Source organism: Rhinolophus sinicus, chromosome 17, assembly GCF_057876585.1.
Source record: "Rhinolophus sinicus isolate RSI-liver-muscle chromosome 17, RSI-T2T, whole genome shotgun sequence".
NCBI lineage: Eukaryota > Metazoa > Chordata > Mammalia > Chiroptera > Rhinolophidae > Rhinolophus > Rhinolophus sinicus.
The window spans coordinates 168,478,395-168,502,975 of NC_142517.1; the positions used below are offsets into that span (position 1 = coordinate 168,478,395).

Below are 24,581 nucleotides of genomic sequence, written 5' to 3' on the forward strand. Positions count from 1 at the left end.
ATAATCACAATAGGAGGATATGGGCCTATACCTCATTTCTCCAGTTGGCCATAAATACAAATTTCCATGAAAGTCAAACAAGAAGGTAGACTTTGTATAATTTTAGGCATGTGCTAATTTGCATGCTTGTGGGTGCCCTATTTCATGTAATTGTCCATAAAAAATGTGGCATGGAATCTTCATTATTTTTAATATAGATAGCACATGACCATCCAAATTAAAAATTTTAAGAAATCTACTTTTTTCCTCCCAAATACTTAGTCACTTTGGACATTTTTCATATTATAGCTTTTGTCCTTAGGTGGAATTGTTGAAGTTAAATAAGTGTGAATATCTGTCAAATACAGTTGTTGCAAGAGTGCATGTACATTTTATATATTGTGAGAAAAGCGTAATTAATAGCTAATTAGGATAATGAAAGTAATATACACCAGATGTAGAGAAGACCTTGTGGAAAATTAGTACGAATTAGATAACATGTGATTTGATCGAGGCGAACTTGTTGAGAAGAATTAAAACAGTGGACATGTGGAGGGACAATCAGTGGCTGTCTAGCTGCTACACCTAGGGAATAATTTAATCAAGTTTGCTATTGTAATACTCAGGGCTTCAAGCTGTTCTGTTTTCACAAGTTGATAACTTGGGATTTGGGCCTTGATTTGTAGCATTCCTAGATGGTCAAGGTTTCATATTGAGACGACCACTTATCAAGTAATTTAATAAAATCATCTCCATGTATAAGATTGGAAAAGTAATGAAAGATCTTGAATACTCTGATTCATGCTCTAAATCTTGCAGGTACCGCTTAATACAAGTCTAATACTTGTTATATAGCTCATTTTCTATTTAATGTTCATTGGTTGGCAATAGTCTAATTTTTGTTTTTCTTATGCCTTCCAAATGTTCACCAGAATTTCTCATTATAAGAAACTGAAATTCAGTAAATCCTTGATTGGCCTATATAGCTACATTTTGAGGCAATATACACAATAATTATAATGTCTGACATCTATTGAGACCTTAATAAGTGCCAGGCATTGTGCTAAATGTTTCATGTACATTGTACCATTGAATGCTCACAACAATAAGGTGTAGCTATCATCACCATCATCATTATGATTCCCATTTTCAGATGAGATAACTGAGCCACATGCAGATTAAGTAATTTACCTAAGGTTACACAGATAATAAGTGATAGACCTGAGATTTGAACCCCAATATTCTGCCTCCAGACCACTTGCCTTTCACCACATATACTGATAATGTTATAAATGATGAGAAAAGAAAATGTTACATCTTTTTTATAATTACACAATGACATATGTAGAATAAATGGTCTTTTATGTGTCTTTGTTTGACTTCATTGATTGTTATCAAAAGTTGTAAGTAGCACAGCTATCCATTACGTATTATTAATTTGATGAGCTTTGGAAATAACCTGTTCTTTTTTTGCCTTTAGGCAGTACTGGTAAACCATATCTCAATCCTGAGGTACCTATAGGTAAATAGAAACCTGGCCCAGTGACATAACTCACTAGGAAGTCTGTCAATTACAACTAAAAATTAGTAAGGTATTAAATGTAGAAAAATGTCATACAGAACATAATGGATGGCAAATGGGCTGCAATTTCAGTGTAATTGAATAAATTCAATAACCTTTTCTTTGTGAAGTATAAAAATCACAATAAACCTAGAAAAACGTTATACAACAACTAGCAAGAATATTCAGTAAAATGAATAGGATAAAAGATTAAATATACAAAACAAGTAACTTTCCTATATAGCATTCCAAACCTGTTAGAAAATATAATTGGAAAAGGTCCATGAAGAATAGGAAAAAAAGGATATATTTCATAATAAATATGAAATCAAATGAAACAAATGTTACTGAGAGACCTAAAAAGAAAACTTGAATAAATTGAGAGAGTATTTCTACACATCTAGTACAGGGAAATGTTAAATAGAATAAAAAGTTTATGAGCACTTGGAAATGATTTACAAAGAGTTTTTATAATGGAAAATGCTTGTGTTATAATGTCAAGTTATTAACAGTATGTATAGAAAATACCATGCAAGAAACTATGCCCAAATGTAGTCCTTTACTATTGGATGGTTATAGTTTCTTTTATTTTATACTTTTTTTGTGTTTTTTCTTAATAAACATGAGTGCTTTTGTAATATGAAAAAAATATACACACTCAAATTTGTTTAGCAATTTAGATTAAAAGATAAGGATTTTCTTTGACGTCTATGTGCCTTGTGCAGAAAAGGAGAAGCTCTCTCTCTTTTTTAATTTGCGTGCTTATTTTTAATTCATATGGTTTTAAATTTCCTTAGAAAGATGTGCGAGACATCCTCACACCAATTCAGATTGAAGCCGCTTACTACCTTGGGCATCATGTCATCAATAAACGAAGTACGGAGGAATTCCCACCACTTCAGCCAATTCTTCAACAGAAGAAAGAAAAAGACATAATTGAAAAAACAGTAGGAATATTTTCCTTTATTCAAAAATTATGTGACATGTAACTAAAGAATTGTTTTTTGAAATTTTGCATAATTCTAGGGAAATGAAATCTCTGAAGTTTTAAAACAAAATTGTAATTTTTTTATATAAAAGAGGTTATGGTATGTCTTTGTTTTTCATTTTTCTTTAGTTTTTAATATTCATTCTCTTTAGGATATTGAACTGAATATTTAAAAATATGTATTTAGTCATCGCAGTGGTTTCCCACATACATAAAGTGTTAATTTTCTCTTCTTGATGCCTTGCCAGTGAAGAAAATATATTACTAGGGAGCACTCATAATGGAAATGAGTTGCATTCATTAGTTAATTCACCGTCTTCATGCATGTTGCGTTTATCTTTGTCTTTCTCATTTTCTGTCTCTTCTCTCATTTTGTCTCCCTCTCACCTCACCCACAATTCACTCACGTTTTGTTAAGTCAAATTCCCTTACTGAGTTGCACTCATTTTTTAAGCATGTGTACTTACCTATGTTACACAGCAATTTCTCTTTTAAATTTAACTGCATTCTTTCCAACCATATCCCACGACCACTTGCATTTTGAGATGGCCCTGCATTCTAACCATTAAACTGCTTTTTCTAATTTATCCCAAAATACATCAGTTTCACTGACAGCATTTATTTTCGGGAGTCCAGTTCAGACCTTTTCTGCCCAACAACAGAAAGATAGAGTCAACAGGATGTTTTTGGTTATGGTAAAAGAATTCATTAAAATAATTCGCTAATGGGACACAGAATGTGAAGGATGAAAGGGACATTTAAAGGTCTAGTTCATATATTTCCCCAACAAAATTGCCAAGTCACTTTAAAATATTTGAGCTTATATCCCCATTGTCTAGTCTACAATATTAGATTGAATAAAGATAAGAGCAAATTTTCTTACTACCCATATCTGAAAATATTTCTGGAAGTCAATTTTTCTCTTTTGTTGGACTTCACTTTTCAATATCAATTATTTTTAATTGCCTTTTATTGTAAGTACACAAGCCAAAACCTTAGCAATTTGTAGCTATTGTAGAATAATCCACATTTTGATTCTTAGAACGACCTGTTTTACAAATAAGGATGGTAGAAAAAAATACCATATTTACCTAACCATTTAGAGAAAGATTAACAGTTTCCCTCTGTCCCCCTACGTTTACGTAGTCTGTGGTCTGACATGCCTTTTGACAATACTCTAGTTGTTTCCCATTTCATGTACCTGGCTCCTTCTCTGCTTTCTTTCTTTTCTGCATCTCTCCTTTCACCTATGGATCTCATTTTTCTTTCTTTTTTCTCTCTCTGTTTTTCCTTTGTCCAGCTTATAACTCAGGTTTTCCCATGGACCTTGTAGTATTCCTGGGTCCTATTAAAATGCTCGGAGTTAAATAAATCTGGAACCTCTATGACAGGCTATGATTTCATTTTGTTCAATGTGTTCTTAAAGTGAAATTTCTACATTTTTTTATTTTTTAAAAATATAAAATCTGTGAAATTAAGTGCCATGCTTATGTGTAATAAGTGGAATCAAACTGTCACACCACAAAATTGAGAGGAACTCAACAAAGAAAATCTTGGCAGCACAGATTTTAAATATTTACACAGGTTACTACCACAGTTTGATTAAAAATTTTCCCCCACAACTATTATGAAAGAAAAAATCATTTTTTCCACCTAACAAATTTACCTATTAGAAGAATTTAGGTTTTTTTTTTAGCCCTGCAATTATTTGTCATTTGAACCTACTGACTCTCACATTGAACTCTTTAAGAAGGAATAATATAAGGAGTTATCAATTTGATTTATTCATTTCATTCTTCTCATGTATCATGGATGTCTTATTCTTTTAAAAATAACATAGAAATATGTCTACCAATTGAATTAAAATAAAAATGCTGTCATATTTTATTTCCAGATAAATTTTGCAAGATTTTGTACCCTTGAAAATTGTTCTGCTGATTTACAAGTTTCTGCAAAAATTGGATTTTTGAAGTAAGTACAGTTTACTCTCTTATTTATCAAGATGGGGTAATGGTTGTGTGCCTGTGGGTTCCAAAGAAAACTGAGCCTTGAGGGTTAGCAGTATTTAAAGAACTGGGAAAGAACAACATGCTACTGAGAGAGATTAAGGGATCTGTACAGCATTCACATAAGTATACACCCAAAGATTACCACATTTTGAGAGAATGAGAATATGTGGGCACCAAGGTTTTATGAAGCATGTCGTAATCTTGTATTGATAACTCAGGAGTTATTTCAGGATTTAATTGTGACTTAGGTCATCATTATTATAATTGTAGTTGTGTTTTAGACATTTGTCAGTGCTTCTTAAGAGAGTTTTGATGGCAAAATGAGCTAAACTTGACTACATAATGCTTAGTTTCTTATCACCCAGAGAACTGATTGCATAATTCAGACTGATGTACAAAATAAATTTCTAAATATATATGATGCATTTGAAATGGAATAAACCATCTTGTTCATCTAAATTCATAGAAGGGGAAACAGTAAAAAGAAAACATATGTGCTTAGAATAGTGTCTAGCACATAGTGAAAACTAGATAAATGTTGATTGCTGTTATTATTTTATGATGATGGAAAATAAACCACTGTAGTTTTGTCATGTCTAGATACCCTATATTGAAATTATTTTGCATATTAGAGAGAATATATGAAAAATGAGGACTGATGAGATAAAATCCACACTTCAGGTTGAAGGCTGACTATGTATTGGAAGCAAAAGAGGTGAAGGAGGCATCACTGACAGGGCAGGAAAATGGGGAAAAAGTTTGAGGGAGGTAGGGCTATAAAGGAAGCAAGCGTAAACTGGGGTATGTTGAATTCGGTGCAACTTCTGTATGTAGCTCTCCACTTAAAATCTAGTTCAGGATTATATAGAGGGTGGCAAAAAAAATGTATACACATTTTAAGAAAGGAAAACTGTATTAAAATTGTAATACTCAATATATACCGATAACAAAAGATGAATGCAAGTCACATTTGATTTTTGCAATTACCTGAGGTGCTCAAAGTAGTTACCATCAGCGTCCAGACACTTCTGATTATGGCGAACTACTGCTTGAGTAATGCTGACCAAAGTGTCCACTTGTATACATTTTTTTGGCACCCCTGGTATATGGAAGTCCTCTACACATTCATGACATGTGAGAATGCTCGGGTTGGGGTAGGTGAAATGTGCATTTCTCAGAGAAAAGAACAAAATCAGCTCTTGAGGGGACAATTTTATTTAAAGAGCCTAACAAGAATAGAGGGGTCCCTTTAGAACGAAGTGGAGAACCAAGTCCCATGTGAAATAGCCATTAGAGAATATAAAAAGAGGAACTTAATATTGTAAAAGTTTGTAGAGAAATCAGAGAGCATAGTGACTGAGGAAAGGTTGTGGAAGTTGGCATTTAGAATGTGACATGAGGGTAAAAAAAGAATGTCACTGGAAAATTTTAAGATATAAATTTCACTGCAGTAGTAGCCAAATGACAGGGTCAGTGATTAAGGGGAGAGAATGTACTGGGCAAAAGTAGATACAACTGAAGCATTTTCATGTATTTATCACAGGCTCTTATTTATTCAATTATGCAGAGGCAGGGAAAAGAATAAATTGGAGAGAGAAGTTTTCTACTTAAATCCAGGGGTCACTTTTCATCCCTATTTGAACTCTGAAGCATTTGACGGCTGTTCACTTCCTCATTTGAATGTTTTTTGCTTTAATTTTCCTGATGCCATCCTACTGCCTTCTCCTTCTACTTCTCTAACCCCCTCCTTCCCAATTATCTTTGGAGGACCTTTGAAATGGTTTTCTCACCTCTTTCTCACACTCCCATATTTTCTCTGGGTAAGCTCAACCACAACCACGACTCACCTAGCCTGCTTACACTGCCAATGACCAAATCAGTATCTCTGAGCCCCACACCCGCACATTCAGTTTTCTATTGGGCACGCCCTCCTGGGCACCCAATCACTGTCCACCAATGACATACAGTTAGTTAGTTACCAAAACCAACAACCTAGAACTCAATTTGCATTCTTCTCCCTTTCTTATCCCTGACACATCCAATAAGTTATTAAGTCCTATAATACTACCACCTACATGTTTTTTTATCCACCATAATTCTTTGTCTCTACCACTATTGCTAGGCAGGCACTCAGTATCCTGCCTGGATCACCAAGCTTTACCTCTTTCTGGGCTACTGGCCTCTTACTTTGCATTACTCTAATTTCTCTACCATGATGTTTCCAGAATGAGCTTTCTAACATGCACATCTGATAACAGTGCTTCAGTGGCTCATTATAAATTTATACTCTAAACTCCTTTCTTTCTCACCAATTCCCTGGGACTTTTTTCCATCGATTGCAGACTATTTATAGTTGCTTGGCCACACCATGCTCTCCTGAGCCTCTGGATCTTTTCACTTCTCCCACTTATGTACTTGATTAGCTTTTACGTATCTTGTAAATCTCAGCTGTTTCCTCGGTCAGGTCCCCTGTCTCCAGCTACATAAACCTAAGTCCTCCTGTGCCCTTTGGTCCCATTGCATTTATACCCATCACCATTATCCTGTTTCCACACGGTCATGTAAGCGGCTTCAATGCAGGTTCCTGTCTTTCCATCTTTGTGTTCCTAATGACTAAAACAATGCCTGGAACACTGTGAGTGACATAGTTGTTTGCTGAGAATGGAACAAGGTTCTAAAGGAAACTAGAATGGGGTCAGACTCAGGTGAAAGAGTTAACCTTAGAAGGAAGTTAAGGTTATCCTTATCTTGAGCTAAACGGCTATGAAAAGATGCTTGACATTGGTTAAGAAATCTTAATGTGGAAAGAAATAAAATGTAGAGAATTCATGGATGGCCAAGATGAAAAAAAAACACAAAAAACGTTCATATATGGAAATTGAGGGCCTTTACGATGGGTCTGGGAACTTGAAAGGCCTGGGGAAAGATTCAAAATAGCTGTTAAGATAAATGGGATAGGAAGTCAGCTTAGAATGAGTGAAAAGGTTGATAAACCGTGTTGAATATCCTGCTGGGCTGGGGTCACATATGGCAGAGAATAAATTAATTGTTTTTACTTAGACAATGCCAATATAGCCTTGAGCATCCACAATCGAAGGCCAAGAAGCCCTAACCTATTTGATTGATAATTGGACTTTATACTTAAATTATCCAGATTCGCTGCTCAGAGAGTCCAAAAACAGTGACTACTAACTACTTTGTATCCCAGCATGTAATGTAGTGCATTTGTTAATTTATTAGTTGAAAATTTTATAACCCTCCCACTCATGTAGTTATTTTCTTCCTAAAATGCTGAGTTTTCTTGCTGTTTTTGCTATCGTAAGTCTTTGATAAGAGGAGTTGTGTGGGGGAAAGCTTATCTAAGCTACAAATAAGTAGTGTTTTCATTTTCTTTTTTTTTTTTTTTCTTTTTTTTCATTTTCTTAAATACTCCTTTGTCATCTTTTCATTGCAATTCCTCTGGCTTAGGAGAAAAGGGGACATTGAAGTTTATACAAAAATATTACTAAGAATACTGCCTTCCTGAGAAATAAAAATACATCTTATTGAAGGAAATATGGAATTATTTCATTGAGTTACCAGTTTTCTTACAGTAAGATATTGTCTACTTTGCATTTTTAATTTCAAGTGATAATATTTCTTGTCGTCTAAATATCAAGCCCATTATGATTTTAAATGGCATACCACAGAGGGTGAGACAGTGTTTCTCAGGCTGTGGCCTTTGAGTCACCTTTGTAAAAGCACGTGGAATGCTTGATAGGAATACAGGTTCCTAAGCACTGGACCATCCAACTCAGAGTCTGTGGGGACCAGGCCACAAGTGTTCGTTATTAATAAGACTCTAAGTGGTTCGTACCACTCTAAAATATGAGAACCAGTGTGGTAATGGTGACGAGTTTCAGATTTGAAGTCAAACTAACCTGGTTCAAGTACTGTCTCTCTCACTGACTAGCTGAATGACCTTTTCAGAGGGATCTTTGAACCTCTATACACCTCTTTCCTCATTGATGAGGAGGTAAACTAGTGCCTACTCTGTGAAAGGTGGTTTTAAGACAAAATTTAATAGTGCAGGCCAGGTGGGCAGCACACAACCTAGTACACAGGAAGGTTTGATAAAGGTTGTTATTTTTGATACATTATGGTCGGAATATTTAGAGAGCCTGATAAAAATTGTTTTAGTTTGGCCATAAAATGAAATAGTGCCAGTGAAGTCTAAATAGATTCTGCATATGTACTGGTTATTTGTCCAGAGTTCATCTCTTTACGCCCCCAAAATGCTGCTGACTATAACTGTGTCAGTAGTTTTTAGTGTTATGAGATTTGAGGTGGCGTGGATGCCAGTGTAAAGGACAAGCCTCTCATCTTTTGCATCAATTCGGAAAGTGACTGGTGATTTCTACATGGTAAACAATAACTTATTTGAGGGATTTTCAAATAAAAACTCTTCTAATCATTTTTTTAGGTCCACAGTGAAGGTCTCTCACAAACTGCTTTGCTTTTGTAGCAAATTATACTTTATCAGACTAATAGATGCCTCTCTCATATAGGCATCGTCTCTCCCTCCTCAGTCATAGCAGCCACATTGCGACCATATGTTCTATGCATTCTCCTACCCATAACTAATGGGTATTTATGTGCCCCAGAGCCACCCTCCTGCTTTAGGTAAATGCAGTTACTCAGTAAAGAACATGAGTTTCTGAAGACTGCCATGAGACTGCCCACAGCACATGAAACAGTGCTATGCACTCTGTCTCATGTTTTCATTAAGTTGAGGCTTTGTCCTGAATACCTAGTTTCTCAGGAGAGTAAATCACATTCAAATAGACTTACACTGCAAAATGAAGATGAACAAATATTTTATCAAGATTACAAATGTAATAGTAGGTGTTAGTCGTCCCATAGGCAGTTTGAAATCAAGTCCTTCATGTAGGTTCGGATGTAAACTTCTGTTTCTCAGTCATGCTTCCAGGATACGTGATGTAGGCTTTTCCTGAACAACTGTTTTCGTATCAGTTAGGAATACCTTTGGGTGGTGAACACAGCATACAATATCTAGATGATGTATTACAGAATTGTACACTTGAAACCTATACAGTTTTATTAACCAGTGTCACCCCAATAAATTTAAAAAATGGAATGCCTTTAAGTGCAAGTAAACAATAAAGGCACTTAATTATTTTGGATACTGTGCAGTCAGTCTGGAGGAGGTGGTTGCCGGTTTAGTGAGCAGCTGCAAAAACCAGGACATTCATAGTTAACTTTCCAGTTCTCCTGGCTTTTCCCTTATGGTCACCAGATGGCTGCAGCAGCACCAAGTTTCCCAGCAAGAAAAAAAAGGGACAAGAGCAAAATTCTGTGTCCTCTTGAGGCCACCATTCCAGGAAGGGCAGTGCCTTAGTAGGCTTCTTATTCTGATTACCCAGACCTGTGTCATATTCTCAGCTCTGAACCCATCATGGTTGAAGGAGAATGGGGTCATTTTGGTCATATTACATGGATCATAATTTATTCCCTGTAGCTAAACTAGGGGCTTATCTTCTGCAATATCAAGGGAATGTTGCCTACTGCCCAAATAAGCCAGGGTTCTGTAGCAGCTAAGAAGGGGAATCATTGTTGGGTAGACAGTGAGCAATGTGCCACACCTGCAACCATGCTATTAGCGCCCAAAAGAGCTAGTCTAACCAAATTGTCCATTTTTAAAATGGAGATACTAGAAGTATGTGCCTGCCTCACTGATCTCTTCGAGTTTGGGGAAGATGAATACACTAATGCCTTAAACACTAAAACATACCAATTCCTAATTTAGTCTTTCAATTTAGGTTCTGCTATGCTTCTCTAGACTTCACTGAGTTTGCATTTATTCAATAAAATCTTCTTAAATGTCAGGTAACTGATGTATTTTAGTAGACAATAATTTTCCAGTATTTTTTTCCCCTTATGTGTGTGTAGATGGATATCAAAACAAAATTTTACTTAGGCTGTAAGTCACTTGATGCAGGCTACTTCTTTTGTCAAATACGTGACTCACGTATCTTGACCCAGGTACATATCAGTTTACATCGTATTTTGTTCCAGCATGTTGATTGAAAACAAGTTATCTATGAAGCACTTTATTGAGGCAAAGTGCATTCATTTTACTAAGATGTGGGGAGCAATTCTTGCAAAACAAAACAATATCATTCACTCAGGCGAAACATAGAGCTTTTTTGCTGGAATACATCATTTCCCCATTTTTCCTCTTTCACTTATTAAGTTTGATTCTGTATGTACAGAATACCTTGATTTGTTTAAATTGCATGGATTCTAGGCTGCTTTGTAAATTTCACGTCTGCATTGTGCATGTTTTAATGAAGAATGAACTATGATTCCTGGGGAAGTCTCTGGTTCAGCCTTGTCGCATTTCCAGATGTGCACCTGGTCCTTTATTATGTCTCCCATAAAAAGCTGGTGGGTATCTTTCCGATGGCACCTTGTTAATGAATCAAGATACAGTAAGATGTATATTTTTAAAAAAGAAAAAGAGTAGAATCGTAATTATGGTAATGTGGCGAAATAGCTTAAAAATGGAAAATAAACCAGGAGTCTGCTGCTGAAATGTGAACATTGTGTTTCTCTTTAATTTGCCGTTGTCTTGGAACCTAGCTGTTTATGCAGTGCTTTCACCTTCTGTTGCTTGTCTAAGTGCCAACTTCTTTCCCAAAGGTGTTCAGTGACTAATGCTTTGGTTACAAGCCAGAATATTTTATAAATGTCTATTTCTAGGCAGCTCTTCTACAAGTCTTAATTAAACTTGAATGTCAAGCTGAAGTTTACTTTTAGAAACTCCTAGGTTCCTTTGGTTGTAACATGATTAGAGAACAGTAGGGGAATGTAGGACAGCCATGTTCCTGTGTATTTCGTCTCTGCCGTTTAACACAGTGACACCAAACAGATGAGTACTTACGTAACACAGAGGTTACAGGAATGAGTAAATCACAGCCATTGCCTAAAATGCTGGGAGAAATAACACACTATCCGTGAGACAAATTTGTCCACCGTGCAATGATAGCCATTGTTTAGAATTACTACTTCGTTAGTCATACTTCACATCCTTCCTGACACATCCAACTTCTGAAACCTGGGGATCAGAAGCTGGAAAGGCCACATATGGACATGCTCTTCATTCCTTTCTCTTCACTGTCTCCATTACCAAGCAAGGAATTTTGAGGATTGGGAACCATTTCCTCTAATTCTGCATCCTAAGCTGTTTGAAATGAGCCTCTATTGTTGTCAGAATAATACAGAGTAGTTTTTAAATATAGTAGTTTTTAAGTATGTTATATACTTATTTGGAAACTAATTATACTTAGCAATCAGATTGTTCTATGGCAGAAGCTGGCAAACTTTTTCCACGAAGGGACTGATAGGAAATAATTGAGGCTTTGTAGGGCAGAGATCTCTGTGTCAACTACTCGACTCTGCTGGCGTCATGCAAAAAGCTGCCACAGATGAATGGATGAGCGTGGCTGCGTTCCAATAAATCTTTATTTACAAAGCCAGGCAGAGATCTGAATTTGGCCTTCAAGCAGCAGTTTTTGAACTCCTACTCGGTGGTACAGCTTGCTTTTTATATGATAATTCTGTAGTATGTCTTTATTTTAGGTTATTTAAATATAGTTCCTTATAGTATATTTCATTTAAATGCAGTTCATTAGTATAAACTGGTTGTTAAAATAGAGATTTAGAGATTTGAAGGAATTAATCCCAGGTTAGAAAACCATAAATGTTTGCTCATAGACCGACAGTCCATTGCATTATATATATATTTCAGCAGAAGACTATAATAGCTCCAAGCTAGAAATTGCCAGTGATAGTTCAATGGATGCATAAAATGTGGTAAATTTATGAAATGGAATATATACACCAGTGAGATAAACAACTTATAAGTACATGTACCAATGTAGATTAATCTTACAAACAAAATTTTGAGTAAAGGAAGCCTGATAACATACATTTTGAGTAAAGAAAGATTACATACTGTGATTCCACTGATATGAAATATAGAGCTGGGCAAAGCCAGTTTATACTAGTGAAAGCAGGATAGTGGGTGGGAGTGGTACCTGGAAGGAAGGGGGCCCAAGGATGTTTCTGTGGTGCTGGTAATATGTTTTTCTTGATCTGGTTGCTGGTTTCATGTGTATATTCAGTTTGTAAAAGTTCAGTGAGCTGTACACTTAGGATATGTGCATTTTTCTATATGAATGTTCTACCTTGATAAGTAAGTTTATAATGGAAAAAAAAGAATGAGGGTAAGACTTTTTAGGTGTTAAGTGAACTGTCCAATTTCTTAGAGTTATATTATTAAAAGTATAAAAGTGGGGACATGTATCTAAAATTATAATTTGTTTTCACATTCTGAGGTTCATAAGAATTAATAATTTACCTCTCAAAAATTATACTCCTTCCAGTATTGATGTTGCCTTTAATTCATTGGTCAATTTAATAGTTGTACTGCTACTAAAAGGTTGTGTGGGAGGAGTACAGATCACATGAATGCTTACTTTCTTAATTAAACATTTGAAATTTGTGTAACACTGAGAACAGATAAACATGGCTATAATTTGATAGACTTTATAATGATGTGGTTATGAACTCTTAATAATCACTTATCCAATAATTTACCCAATTTTTCTGCTGTGTTCCTTTAGTGTTACCCAGCCCTTTTTGATGTTTTAATGTGTGTAATATATACATACCACACATATTTGTTTGAAAGGGCCTGAGAAAACAGTGATAACCATGACCAAACATCTTCTCTCCAGGAGAACTTAGTCTACTGGTAAGAAAAAACAGACAATTGGAAGATACTGGATAAGGGTGCCCCAGTGTGCTATGGGAGAGGGAGAAGCCACACCTCACTTTTGTTACGGATAATGCGATGCTGGGTGAAGGGGGTTAGCAATAAGTATTAGCTAGAAGAACTTCTAAGATTTGAAGATGTTAGCCAGATGCATGAAGAGGGAAGATGTTAAAAATAGAGGGATAGCTTGAAGTCAGATATAAAACACTGTGGTGTATTTGGATACCTCTTTGTGGGTAGGTATGACTAAAACTAAGGCATGCATTGTGCAATGGAAAGTGAGGCAGGGACCAGATCTTGAAGGCTTCATATACCATGCTAATGAATTAGAACTCTATCTTGAAGGCACAGGAGGACGTGAAGCAGGTATGTGACATCACCAAGTTTGCTTTCTGAACAGTGACCCTCTTTAACTGTGTGAAATTGGATTGGAGAAAGTGGATTGGAGAAATCAATTAAGGGTATAATTCAAATTAACTAAGTTTCAATCATGAAATTTTCAGACCTTCGTTTAAAAACAAAAATTAAATCTTCATTCAGCTCAACCTAAATCATCAAAATAGTGGAAAATCAAAAAGCTACATGCCTTTGATACCACCAGGTAAAAGTGGTTCCCTGCCCTGGGCTCCTGGAGCCATTCATTCATTAACTCTTTCCCATGAATTTACATTTTTTTTACGTTTGTTTATAAATCTGCCCTTTACTATATAAGCTCTACAAAGATGGGATTAAAAAAAAAGTTTTGCATCAAGGAGTAATGATCATATTACCTGACTTATTATGCAGTATCTATCCATTATGCTCATTCATTCATGAATCTTCAAATAATGCTTAAAGGCATACATTTTGAAACATGTTCTTAAACTCTGTCTTTAAACACCTTTTATCTTAAATTTATTCACAAATAACTATTAAATGCATGTGTGTTTAGCATTTCCAGAAATAGTTTATTCAAGTACTAATCTTCTATAAGGATGTTGATTAAAATGATACAATGTAAACACTGAAGAAACTTTCTAAACCCTGAACTGCTAGGTAAATGTTGACCTTTCTTATTGTTACGATTATCCTCACCTGGTATTTTGCTTTGGCTTCCATCCTTCTCTGGTTGAACGACTTTTTCTAAATTCTAAATTTTTGGATATTTATGAAGGTCTATCTCTGAGGAAAGCTTGTAGAATCATGCTGTAACTGAAAACAGTTTTCTTTGACATTCAACTCTTCTATCTCTCTCATAGGTGAAGTGAGTGGTCTGTTAGCAAAGAGATTTGCATTTGCCTAGAAACTTTACAACATTCTAGTCCTGAGACCTTGAATCAGTTCCTTAAGCCTCCAGTTCCTCATATATAAATGTGTTGTTGTGAGGAATTCATGGAACGTACATGGCCCAAAGCTTCACTGAATAGTAGTTATTATTACAGGGGAGGTGACTGAGGCATAAGAATGTTAAATGAACCCCAACTCCCCCAGAAGAACTGGGGCCAGCGCCAGACCCACTCATGCCTGGATTTGGAGCAATCTCCTCTTCCCAATTCACAGGATGGTGGAGAATTTCTGCAATTCTGTTTTTAATGTGGTCTAGTTATGATAGAGGTGAGCAGCCTGTCTGAGGAAATTAATTCTAGACTAACAGACTTGAGTTGGACTCCTTTACTGGGCCTAGCAATCTGTACTCATGCCATGTTCACTTCCACAAAACATCGTCTCTATTGGTGGAAATACTCTATTCTCCTTTTCTCCCAGTTCCCTCCATTCCCACCTTTGGTTTGGGCAGCAGCTAGTTCAATGTCTATTTGAGAATAAAGAAAGAAAAAAACGATTTTAGAAAAATATTGGAAAATATGTTAAAATTATAGAAGAAGTTAGACAAGTAAAACAGAAAATAGACTAGCTTAATTCTAACTAATTTAAAAAAAAACTTTTCTTGGGTAATAGCTGACTGAATTTATCTGAAACATGGGAAATTGTGTTCTTTTTAACATAGATTTACATCTACTTGCATGGGGTCATTTCCCCCTGGTGGTTTTTTCCAAATTAATATTTTATGTTTGTGATAAATAAATGAGATGTGATTTTAACTTCCCAAACAAGAACTAAATAATATTACTTAATTTTAGACCATATGAAAATAAAACCTATCTTGCTGTTGGAAGTATGAAGATGTTAATGTTGAATGTATCCTTGTTTAATGCTGGAGATGATGCATATGAAACAACTTTGCATATCAGACTACCCACTGGGATTTACTTCATTAAGATTTTAGATCTGGTAAGTATCAAAAAAATACAATAGCATGATACTACATGATATTTTACTTAATTTTTTACAAGCATAAATTATATCATTCACTTCATCAATTTGAGGTCTAAATATCTGTGTCTTATTTAGACTTATCTCTCGGGCTTCCAGTGATTTTTGAGACTTCCTCCATGCCCCTGATCAAAATGCCAGGTCCTTTGAGATCTGACTGAGATCAAGAGTCAGCTTCTTGCTTCCAAATGCTACTACTAGAGAGAAACAATTGACCAGTTAGCTTCTTGGGTCTCATTGCTGTTCTCACTGGTACATCCTCTTCTGGTGCTTGATGCCGTTCCTCTTGGTTGGGTCCCTGCACAAGCAATACTGGTCCTCCCAGAGTTACTGCTCTGCATTGGAAGTTCACACACCCAGTCTTGTTCCCAAAGGACCTCCACCATGCTAGAACCTGCAGTCCTCCACAAATTCCAAAATCCTGGTGTCAACCACATTGTAGGCAAGTGTCTCTTCTCCTGCAAGGGTCTGAAGAACCTGGAGACCTTTTCTTACCACCATGCCTCGGTCATCAACACTTAAATCCATCAGGGAAATATTAATAAGGTGGAATTTCGAAGACAAAATCCACAATTGCCTTCTCCTTTGATGCTTCTCTATCCCTTAGCAAATTTACCCATGTCATATCCAGAGACCAATTCTTCCTCTCAGAAATATCTATTACCCCTTTCTCTAGAGCATTAAGACTCCTTTTGCAATAGTAAGAGGGAAAACTCAAATATTTAGAGAAATATATATCTACACATATACATATAGAGATGTATATTTCCCTGAAATATTTGAGTATATATACCAGGGTTGCCTAAAACATTTTAAGAGATGTTATCTTAAAATGTGCATACATTTTTTGGCATCCTCTGAATACATATGAGTGTGTGTGTATGTGTGTATACACTCTGGTGGTTAATGTTTTTGCAATTAAATATCTTAAACACATTCTCACACCCCACACCGAAGAGGGCCAATGAAATATAGACCTTATGAATTCCTTGCTTCATGATTTTTCAGGGATCTGGACCTTGAATTAAATAGGGAACACACAAATATGGATGAAAGCCACAAGTCCAGGAATTGTTCTGTGGAGAATTTACATGACTATTAGAATAAACCAACACATATATATATATATATATATATATATATATATATATATATATATATATATATGTGTGTGTGTGTGTGTGTGTGTATATACACACACATATATATATTTGTATATATATATACATATATGTGTCTATATATGTTTATGTATATATGATTTATTATTTATATATGATTTATTATTTATATTATATATTATTTATATATATGATTTATTTCCATTTATAGCAAAAATAGTTGTCTAGGAAAGTAAATTTGGGGGGAATGATTTTTTTTTTCAAAAACCACCGTTAAACATATGTTACAAACTTTGTGTTTCCTTCCTACCTAAACCTTTTATTTTTTTTTTAAGGAAGAGAAGCAAATAAACTGTGAAGTAACAGATAGCTCTGGCATAGTAAAACTTGACTGCAATGTTGGTTATATATATGTAGATCATCTCTCAAGGGTAAGCATTTAACATTTATAATTCTTGTTTGCCAACATGAATAATTTTGTTTTTCCTGTGTTTATGCGGCATACAAATATATAATTTATTATTTTTTTGCCTAGGGTAAATAAGCAATGAAATAAAACCAACACCAAATGGGCTTGAGATCTTTGAGATTATATTTATATTGTGGGCAATGTTCACTGTAAAAAAAAAGGGGGGGGCATATATTTGAAGATGGGCATGTGAATGTATCAGTCAGAATTCCGCTCCCCTGTCTCACTCTTCCCCAACACTCCCCCCACCCCACCGCGCCCCACCCCAGGTGGCCCTATCTGCCAGGCATGTTACCTCTGCTATACAAAAACGTGTTTCTGGCAAGAGTCCTCACTCAAGTTGTTAAAGCATCTCTAATTTTGTCAGTCTGGACCTGCTGTCTTTACTACATTTAGATGAGGCTTTGTCTCTGAATGTCACTCGTGGAAATGCTGGTGCTTTAAAATTACCACAAACCCAACAGCTTCCTCATAGCTCACTGCCCTAGAGAGGGGGTAGCCTGTGCTTCTAGAATAGAGTTACAAATTTACATTCCACAGAAGATAAACTCTTAAGGAAAATTAAAATTCAGGTTATTAACAACAATGTGTTTTAAATTATTTTAAAAATGAGCTTTCCTTCTCTGTGTTTTACAGATAGATATTAGCTTTCTCCTGGATGCAAGCTCACTCAGCAGAGCAGAAGAGGATCTCAACATCACAGTGCATGCTGCCTGGTATATTTCATTGGGAAACAATAATTGTACTAAAGGAAATGGACCCCTGACTTTTTTGGGGAGAGGGGAAACTTAGTGGAACCATGGAGCTGTGTTCCATTGCTGGCAGGAGAAAAGTTCTCTTCTGTGATCTAAGAAACAAACACAAAAAAACCTCCAACCAGCATATCATGTTTCCCTGAAAATAAGACCCAGCCGGATCATCAGCTATAATGCATCTTTTGGAGCAAAAATTAATATAAGACCGGGTTTTATATTATAGTAAAATAAGACCGGGTCTTATATTAATTTTTGCTCCAAAAGACACATTAGAGCTGATGATCCGGCTGGGTCTTATTTTGGGGGAAACACAGTAGAAGCAAATAATCATGTAAATAATGAGAGCAAATTTCTGCCAACCCTGTCATAAAAATTTCCTACTATCACTTCTCCTTTTATGACCACTCCCCTAAAAAAGCATCATTTAAACAACCTCCAAGTATATTAGGTATACATAGTATGTAATTCTCTCTGAAGATGATTCTTGTGCTGGATGGATTCTAACAGGGTGTTTTCTATTTGCTTCTGTAGTGATAATGAAGGGGAAATGGACGATCTGAAGCAGAACAAAGTGACTGTAGCAATACCTCTGAAGTATGAAGTCTTGCTCACTCTTCATGGGTAAGTAGATATTGAGGCCTCCTCTAAAGTTGAGGGCTGATTTAAAATTCCGTTCTTGTTGACATTATTGGTCAAAACCATATTTTAGAAAAAGTATAAAAGATCCTGTGCTGTTTCTATCTCGTAACAATTGCCTGGATCTTGCAGTCCCTTGCCTAGGTGTTCATTGTTTTAATGCCCTCTATAATCACTGAGATCACATCAAACTAGTGCCCCGCTGGGGGAGATTTCTTACTGGAAGAGCCTGATAAGCCTCTAGAGGGCCACGTAGAGCCGTTCAGTTGGACGCAGCGCAGGCCAGGGGCCCCGGGAGCTGAGCAGCACGCAGTTTACATGATCATACTCAGTGGCCATGGCAAGTGTGAAGTTTAAAGAAGTATGCGCTTGGCCATCATTACTCTCTAGAATCTGTGTCTACCTATGTGGCAAATGGATTGAGATATGAGAGAGCTGAATGCAGGGTGTCCCTTTTCCTCTCTGTATGCTCACGAATTATGGAGTTGCTCACCCAAGGCCCCAGAGCCGGTATTCATTGATTCCTCATAATTTTAGTCATTGGTTGTGACTCTGATTCAAGAAGGAGATGTATGGAGAAAGAATGAAAGGAGTAGTAAGTAAAACTTGAATGTTTTATGGAAATTATTGGGCTATTAATCTGTAAAATCACATTTTAAAAGCAATTGAGGATAAATACAGAATAGACAGATGACCTTTCCTTATTGCTCTAAATGTAAACCATCCGTGATCATTTTTAACCACCCATAAATATTGCATATAATTATATAAAAACAAAATATCAGTGTCTGAAACTGATGGAATTATCAAGGTTGTGAGATAAAACCAGCAGTGGGATGAAGGAAGCCATTCAAGGGAGAGGAGGACTTAGAGTCAGTGGGAAGCAAAGAAAAACTGATAGCATGTTTCCTGGGCTTGAATGTTTGTCTCACATCCCCTCCTTGATTTTCCTGTAATGAGTGTCTTCCTATATTTTTGTTATCCACATCTTGTTATTTTATACAAGAAAAACTCACAACTATTAAGCTGCCTAAATCTGCATTTGAATATTTCTAATTTCTTTCCTGTGTAACGGGTCCCTAATTTGCATTACCTCCTATTATTGCTGCCAAATATGCACAACTTGTAGTCAGAATTTCCCTAGAGAAGTATTTCCTAAAGTTCATTACTGACCATACATATGTCTAATCACAGGTAAAAATGTGGAAACCTTGTATTCTCACAAAAAAATTACCATAAGAATTGTTTGGTATTTGAATTGTTCCCCAGACTTGGGTTTCATTACAAATAGCCAGCAGGAATTAGGGGATGAGAAGAAATAACTCAAAAATAGGTAAGATAGATTGAAGTATAGGAGGATACTGGAGCCCTGGGGAAAAGCTAAGAATTTATCTCGTATTTGTCAAATTTACATGAATCATCTTAGTCGAATGAGCCAGGCAGTGTTGGGAAGGCAAGCAAAGGATATTGGTGGGAAGAGGTATTGTCATCCAAGTCAGAGCACACAACTTTCTAATTTCATTACGTTTTCACTAAAATTCTTATCTTACCAAGAAACCAAAAGTATTTATGGTGCTTAGGAGGCACCTATAGTCTGGATTATAGCATGATAAAGATATATGCTATCTTAAATGATATGTGCTATATCATTTAAGATATATGCTATAATCCAGATTATAGAGGAAAACTGTTTATAATACCTCATCAAAAAAAGACAATTAACTATGTTCAAGTGGACTGTACAGAATTCGCGAGTGGGGCGAGGTATATTATGAATATGCCATCTTTGCAGCCAGCACGACCTGGCACCTAATACATGCTCAATATGCACTTTGTGAATAAATGAATGAGATTGTTAACACTGAAAAAAAAGTTAAATTTGAATTTGTTTCTATCAGGCTTGTAAACCCAACTTCATTTGTATATGGATCAAAGGAGGAAAATGAGCCTGAAACATGCATGGCAGAGACAATGAACTTCACTTTCCATGTAAGAAAAGATGATTGTGCTGATGTTCATAGGAAATTGAAAGAATGTTACTGATGCGTTGCTCGAGAGGACACCACATCCCTGTGATGTGCCTCAGCCTTGGGCCCATTACAGCTGACGGGGGTTGGGGGGGGAGGGGGGGGCTGCTTCGTGGCAACTCAAGCCCTTTCCTCTCAGCCTCCTGCTCCTTTCCTGCCCTTTGTCTTACCCTTGTTACTCAAGCCCACGTCTCCTTACAGTACAGGTGGGAGTAAGCAAGTAGGAACAGAGGTAAAGCCTGAAACTGGCAAACTTAGGGGAGGAAATGAATCTGCTAGAGGAGCATCCAGAAAACAGGATAGGCCAAGGAAAGACATCTTCAGGAGCAAATCAGTGAAATCTCCTCTTGGTTCAGGCTATATCAAAGCCCTAAGATGACCAAGGAAGCTGTTATCTCCCAAGGTCTGCTTGGTCAGTCTTTCAAGCCATAGGTATATGACCTGTGACAACTGATGCATCATTTATTCAATAACCTTTATAAAAAGTAAAAAGTACTATCATTACCCAGAAGTATTAATATAGTAATATAAGTTTTTAAAAATTTCACTATCAACTGAGACTTGTGGTGCACCTGGGGTATTTCTGATGAATAAATAATTGGAGATAATGTCCACAAAAATATTTTTTGAGCCAAAAGCATTGTCCAAATATTCTGAACGCTGTATAACCATGTATAGAATGTGAGTCTAAAGTAGGTACATTATATTTTGAAAGGCAATGCTTTTCAAAATGTGTATCAGAGTCACTTGGGGTATTTACCCAAAATGCAAATTCCTGGCCCTCCTCCAAATCTGTGGAAAAAGAATGATTTTGAAATCCTATTAAATCTATGTACACTCAAGTTTTCGTTAGCATAGGATAGTGTTGAAAAAATTTAGCCTTCTCCTTTGAAGTCCCAAGAAATGGTCCTGTCAGGAGCCCAGTGGGGGTTTGTGCTTTGATAAACTGAAACAGAAACTGAGCTGGACTCTGGAATGCCTATTTATTAATTTATAAGTAATAGTTAACACGTATTTTAGTTAAATTACAATGGAGTGACTGGACTGGACATACTTTCAGACTGTAGGTTTTGTGATTATGTCCAAGTATGATGCCGTTGGAGGCCTAAATGTCATCAGGTGAACAAAGATGAAAAATATTGTAGCTTAGAAGGATTATTTGCTAGCATCAGGATAATCTCGTCCAAAGGTCTGGGCACTGCCAGTTCCCCATTGTGACATCGCCTTTGAAACTGCCCTGTCCTTGTCTGGCCTAGCAACTACCAGCTGTCCGAAAGCCAGGGACATTCTCCTTTATCTATATCATAGGCATTCAAAAGATTATTGCCAACTCTGAATCATGCTATCTTATTCATAAATTGTGGCACATTTCTTTTCTGATTTATTGTATTTGTTTTATAGTTAAACTCTCAGGGAAGCAATATTTTGGCCCAATTTCCTTTTACAAGGATCTGCAATCCCCAAATCTATCAACAACAATGAAATATCATTCCCTTATGCATTATTATTTAAAAACCTGTTGTATTTTCTTTAAATCTCAATAAACTACCCCTTTGTTTTCTGAATGCCTTAGCATTATAATTACCCTGAAATAAAATACATTTTTATTCACTTACTGCTGATGATTACCCCTTCAGCACAGAGTGATTTTTGAAAACATTATAACATTTAAAATTAGAACACCTGAGTTTTGGTCCCAATTCTTGCCATCTTTTTAAATTTCATCTTGGGCACATCATTAACTAATACCTCTTAGCATTTTCCTGAGCTCGCAAATAATTAAATGTCAGACCACCTTGTGGGATAGTTATCAGGACCAATTGAGCATGGTTTTTTTTAGATATATCATGTGTCATACAAATATACTGTTTGACGTCTCTTTCTTTAGACTATTTCTACAATAAAACATCACCCTGGACATTTTGGCCTAATTAATACCAAAGGAGAGGGCTGGGAATAATGACTAGAGGCTGCAATTATTAGCCAACTTTTTAAAGTTCTCACTATAGATATTCTGTCTCCTTTTACTGTGCAGCTGCCAACTACAAACCTCCATCACTATAAATACTGTGTGAAACATGTGGGTCCACCTAAAAGCTCATTAATATCTGTACTTACATTTATGAAAAATATTTAAAAATTGTTTTAACATTTTTTCCTTCTTATCAGGTTATCAACACTGGCCATAGTGTGGCTCCAAATGTTAGTGTGGAAATAATGGTACCAAATTCTTTTATCCCCCAAACTGATAAGTTGTTCAACATTCTGGATGTCCAGGTAACAATGCGTTCCTTCCTTTATTGTAAGTAATATTGCTAAAATTGAGCTTTCTGTTAACTTATTTTAGTGACACCCTAAGCTATGAATTTGCTGTGCACTTAAGTATACTTTGAATAGAACACATTGCATTAGAACTCTAGGATAACAGTGGAATCTCTGCATTGGACTTGGACAATAACAGAATTAGGCTCTATATCTTCAGTACATTTGCTTTGGGATAAGGACCTGGGAAAGTAATTTAATTGGTAGAATTCCCCATAAAACTTCAGACCACTGTTTAAAAATCAATAATTTATCCTTTTTAAAAGGAAGAATATTCAAATCACTACTTAAGAATCAATGTTCTTATATTGATGACTTCATCAGAATTGGTTTACTCTCCCAGTTTCAAGACAAGCAATTAATAAATAAACCTACTAAGTAGGTTTGAGATCTAATTTTTTAAAATCTTACTTGAATTCCAGATTTACATGGTAGGACATGCTTTTACAACATTATTGTTTTATGTCTAAAGCCCAAGAAATGTTTAATTTCATACTAATGACAAAATGTCCATTTTTCACATTGCCCTAATTTCTGTAAGGTCAAGACCATTTGATCAGTTTAGGACCTATATCCAACCCCCTAATTTTTTGCTGGTTTTTTGTGATTTTGCTGCACTGATTTAATTTCTCCCAAATGTATCTGTAAAAAATTATTTTAACAATTTCACAAGTACTTGATATATTTTAGAAAAGGTAAAACCATGTAGCTTTTGTTGTTCTTTCCCATATTGAACGATAAAATTATTCTTGCTGTGTTTATAGACTACAACTGGAGAATGCCATTTTAAAAATTATCAGAGAAAGTGTTCATCAGAGAAGGAAAAAGGTGCAATGGAGACCCTGAAAGACATACTCAAATTCTTGTCAAAGACTGATAAGAGGCTGTTGGTAAGTTTTAGTTTCTCAGATTGTAGTGCTTTCTAACATACAGAAGTGAAATACTTAAAGCCAAGAATCAGTGGGTTTGAGTTGCTAGAGGAGAGCAAGAGAGAAACAAGTTCAGGTAATATTCTTGCATATGAAGAACAGGCATGACTGGGAATTTGAGATAGACCTAGGATTAAATATACACTATACAGTTTCATGATTTATCTAACAAATGCCCATTTTATGTCTACCAGACATTGTTCCAGACCCTTTAGGAGACCAAGATGCTATCTTCAGCAGAACAGCCTTGTGTCATGAAATTAATTTTTACTCTTTTTCATTTTAGTCAATTTAGGAAAAAACAAAACAAAACCAAAAAAAACGACGAAGCAATCTTACCCTTCAAATTATCCAAGTTTTACAATGAACATAGAACATCTAATTTAGCAAGATTGTGATTAGGAGTCTTTATTTTAAGTCTATCCCAGACGGTTCTATTCATAAGAAGAATGAGAATACATGCTCCAGTTCAAATACTTGGTTTTTGTTATAATTTATAAAACAAACATTTGTGTTTTGTTTAAGATATTTTTTAATGCCACTAATGAAAGCAGTTCTTTAAAGTCCATGTTTCTAGCAAGATGAATTTTATAAATGAGCAGATTTTTTCATTCCATGCAAAATTTTAGTCATCTT

At 35.7% G+C, this 24,581-nt stretch overlaps 1 protein-coding gene across 1 annotated transcript in view; it reads left to right on the forward strand.

The window, feature by feature from the left end:
* Window positions 1–24,581, forward strand: part of ITGA4 (integrin subunit alpha 4) — a 95,088-nt gene that overhangs the window by 63,988 nt on the left and 6,519 nt on the right. The window contains exons 16-24 of the mRNA XM_019752831.3: window positions 2,338–2,487; window positions 4,423–4,499; window positions 15,494–15,644; window positions 17,143–17,238; window positions 17,913–17,992; window positions 18,563–18,652; window positions 20,566–20,656; window positions 22,864–22,971; window positions 23,781–23,906. Coding sequence (XP_019608390.3) covers window positions 2,338–2,487; window positions 4,423–4,499; window positions 15,494–15,644; window positions 17,143–17,238; window positions 17,913–17,992; window positions 18,563–18,652; window positions 20,566–20,656; window positions 22,864–22,971; window positions 23,781–23,906 — 969 coding nt within the window. The remainder of the gene's footprint in view (window positions 1–2,337; window positions 2,488–4,422; window positions 4,500–15,493; window positions 15,645–17,142; window positions 17,239–17,912; window positions 17,993–18,562; window positions 18,653–20,565; window positions 20,657–22,863; window positions 22,972–23,780; window positions 23,907–24,581) is intronic.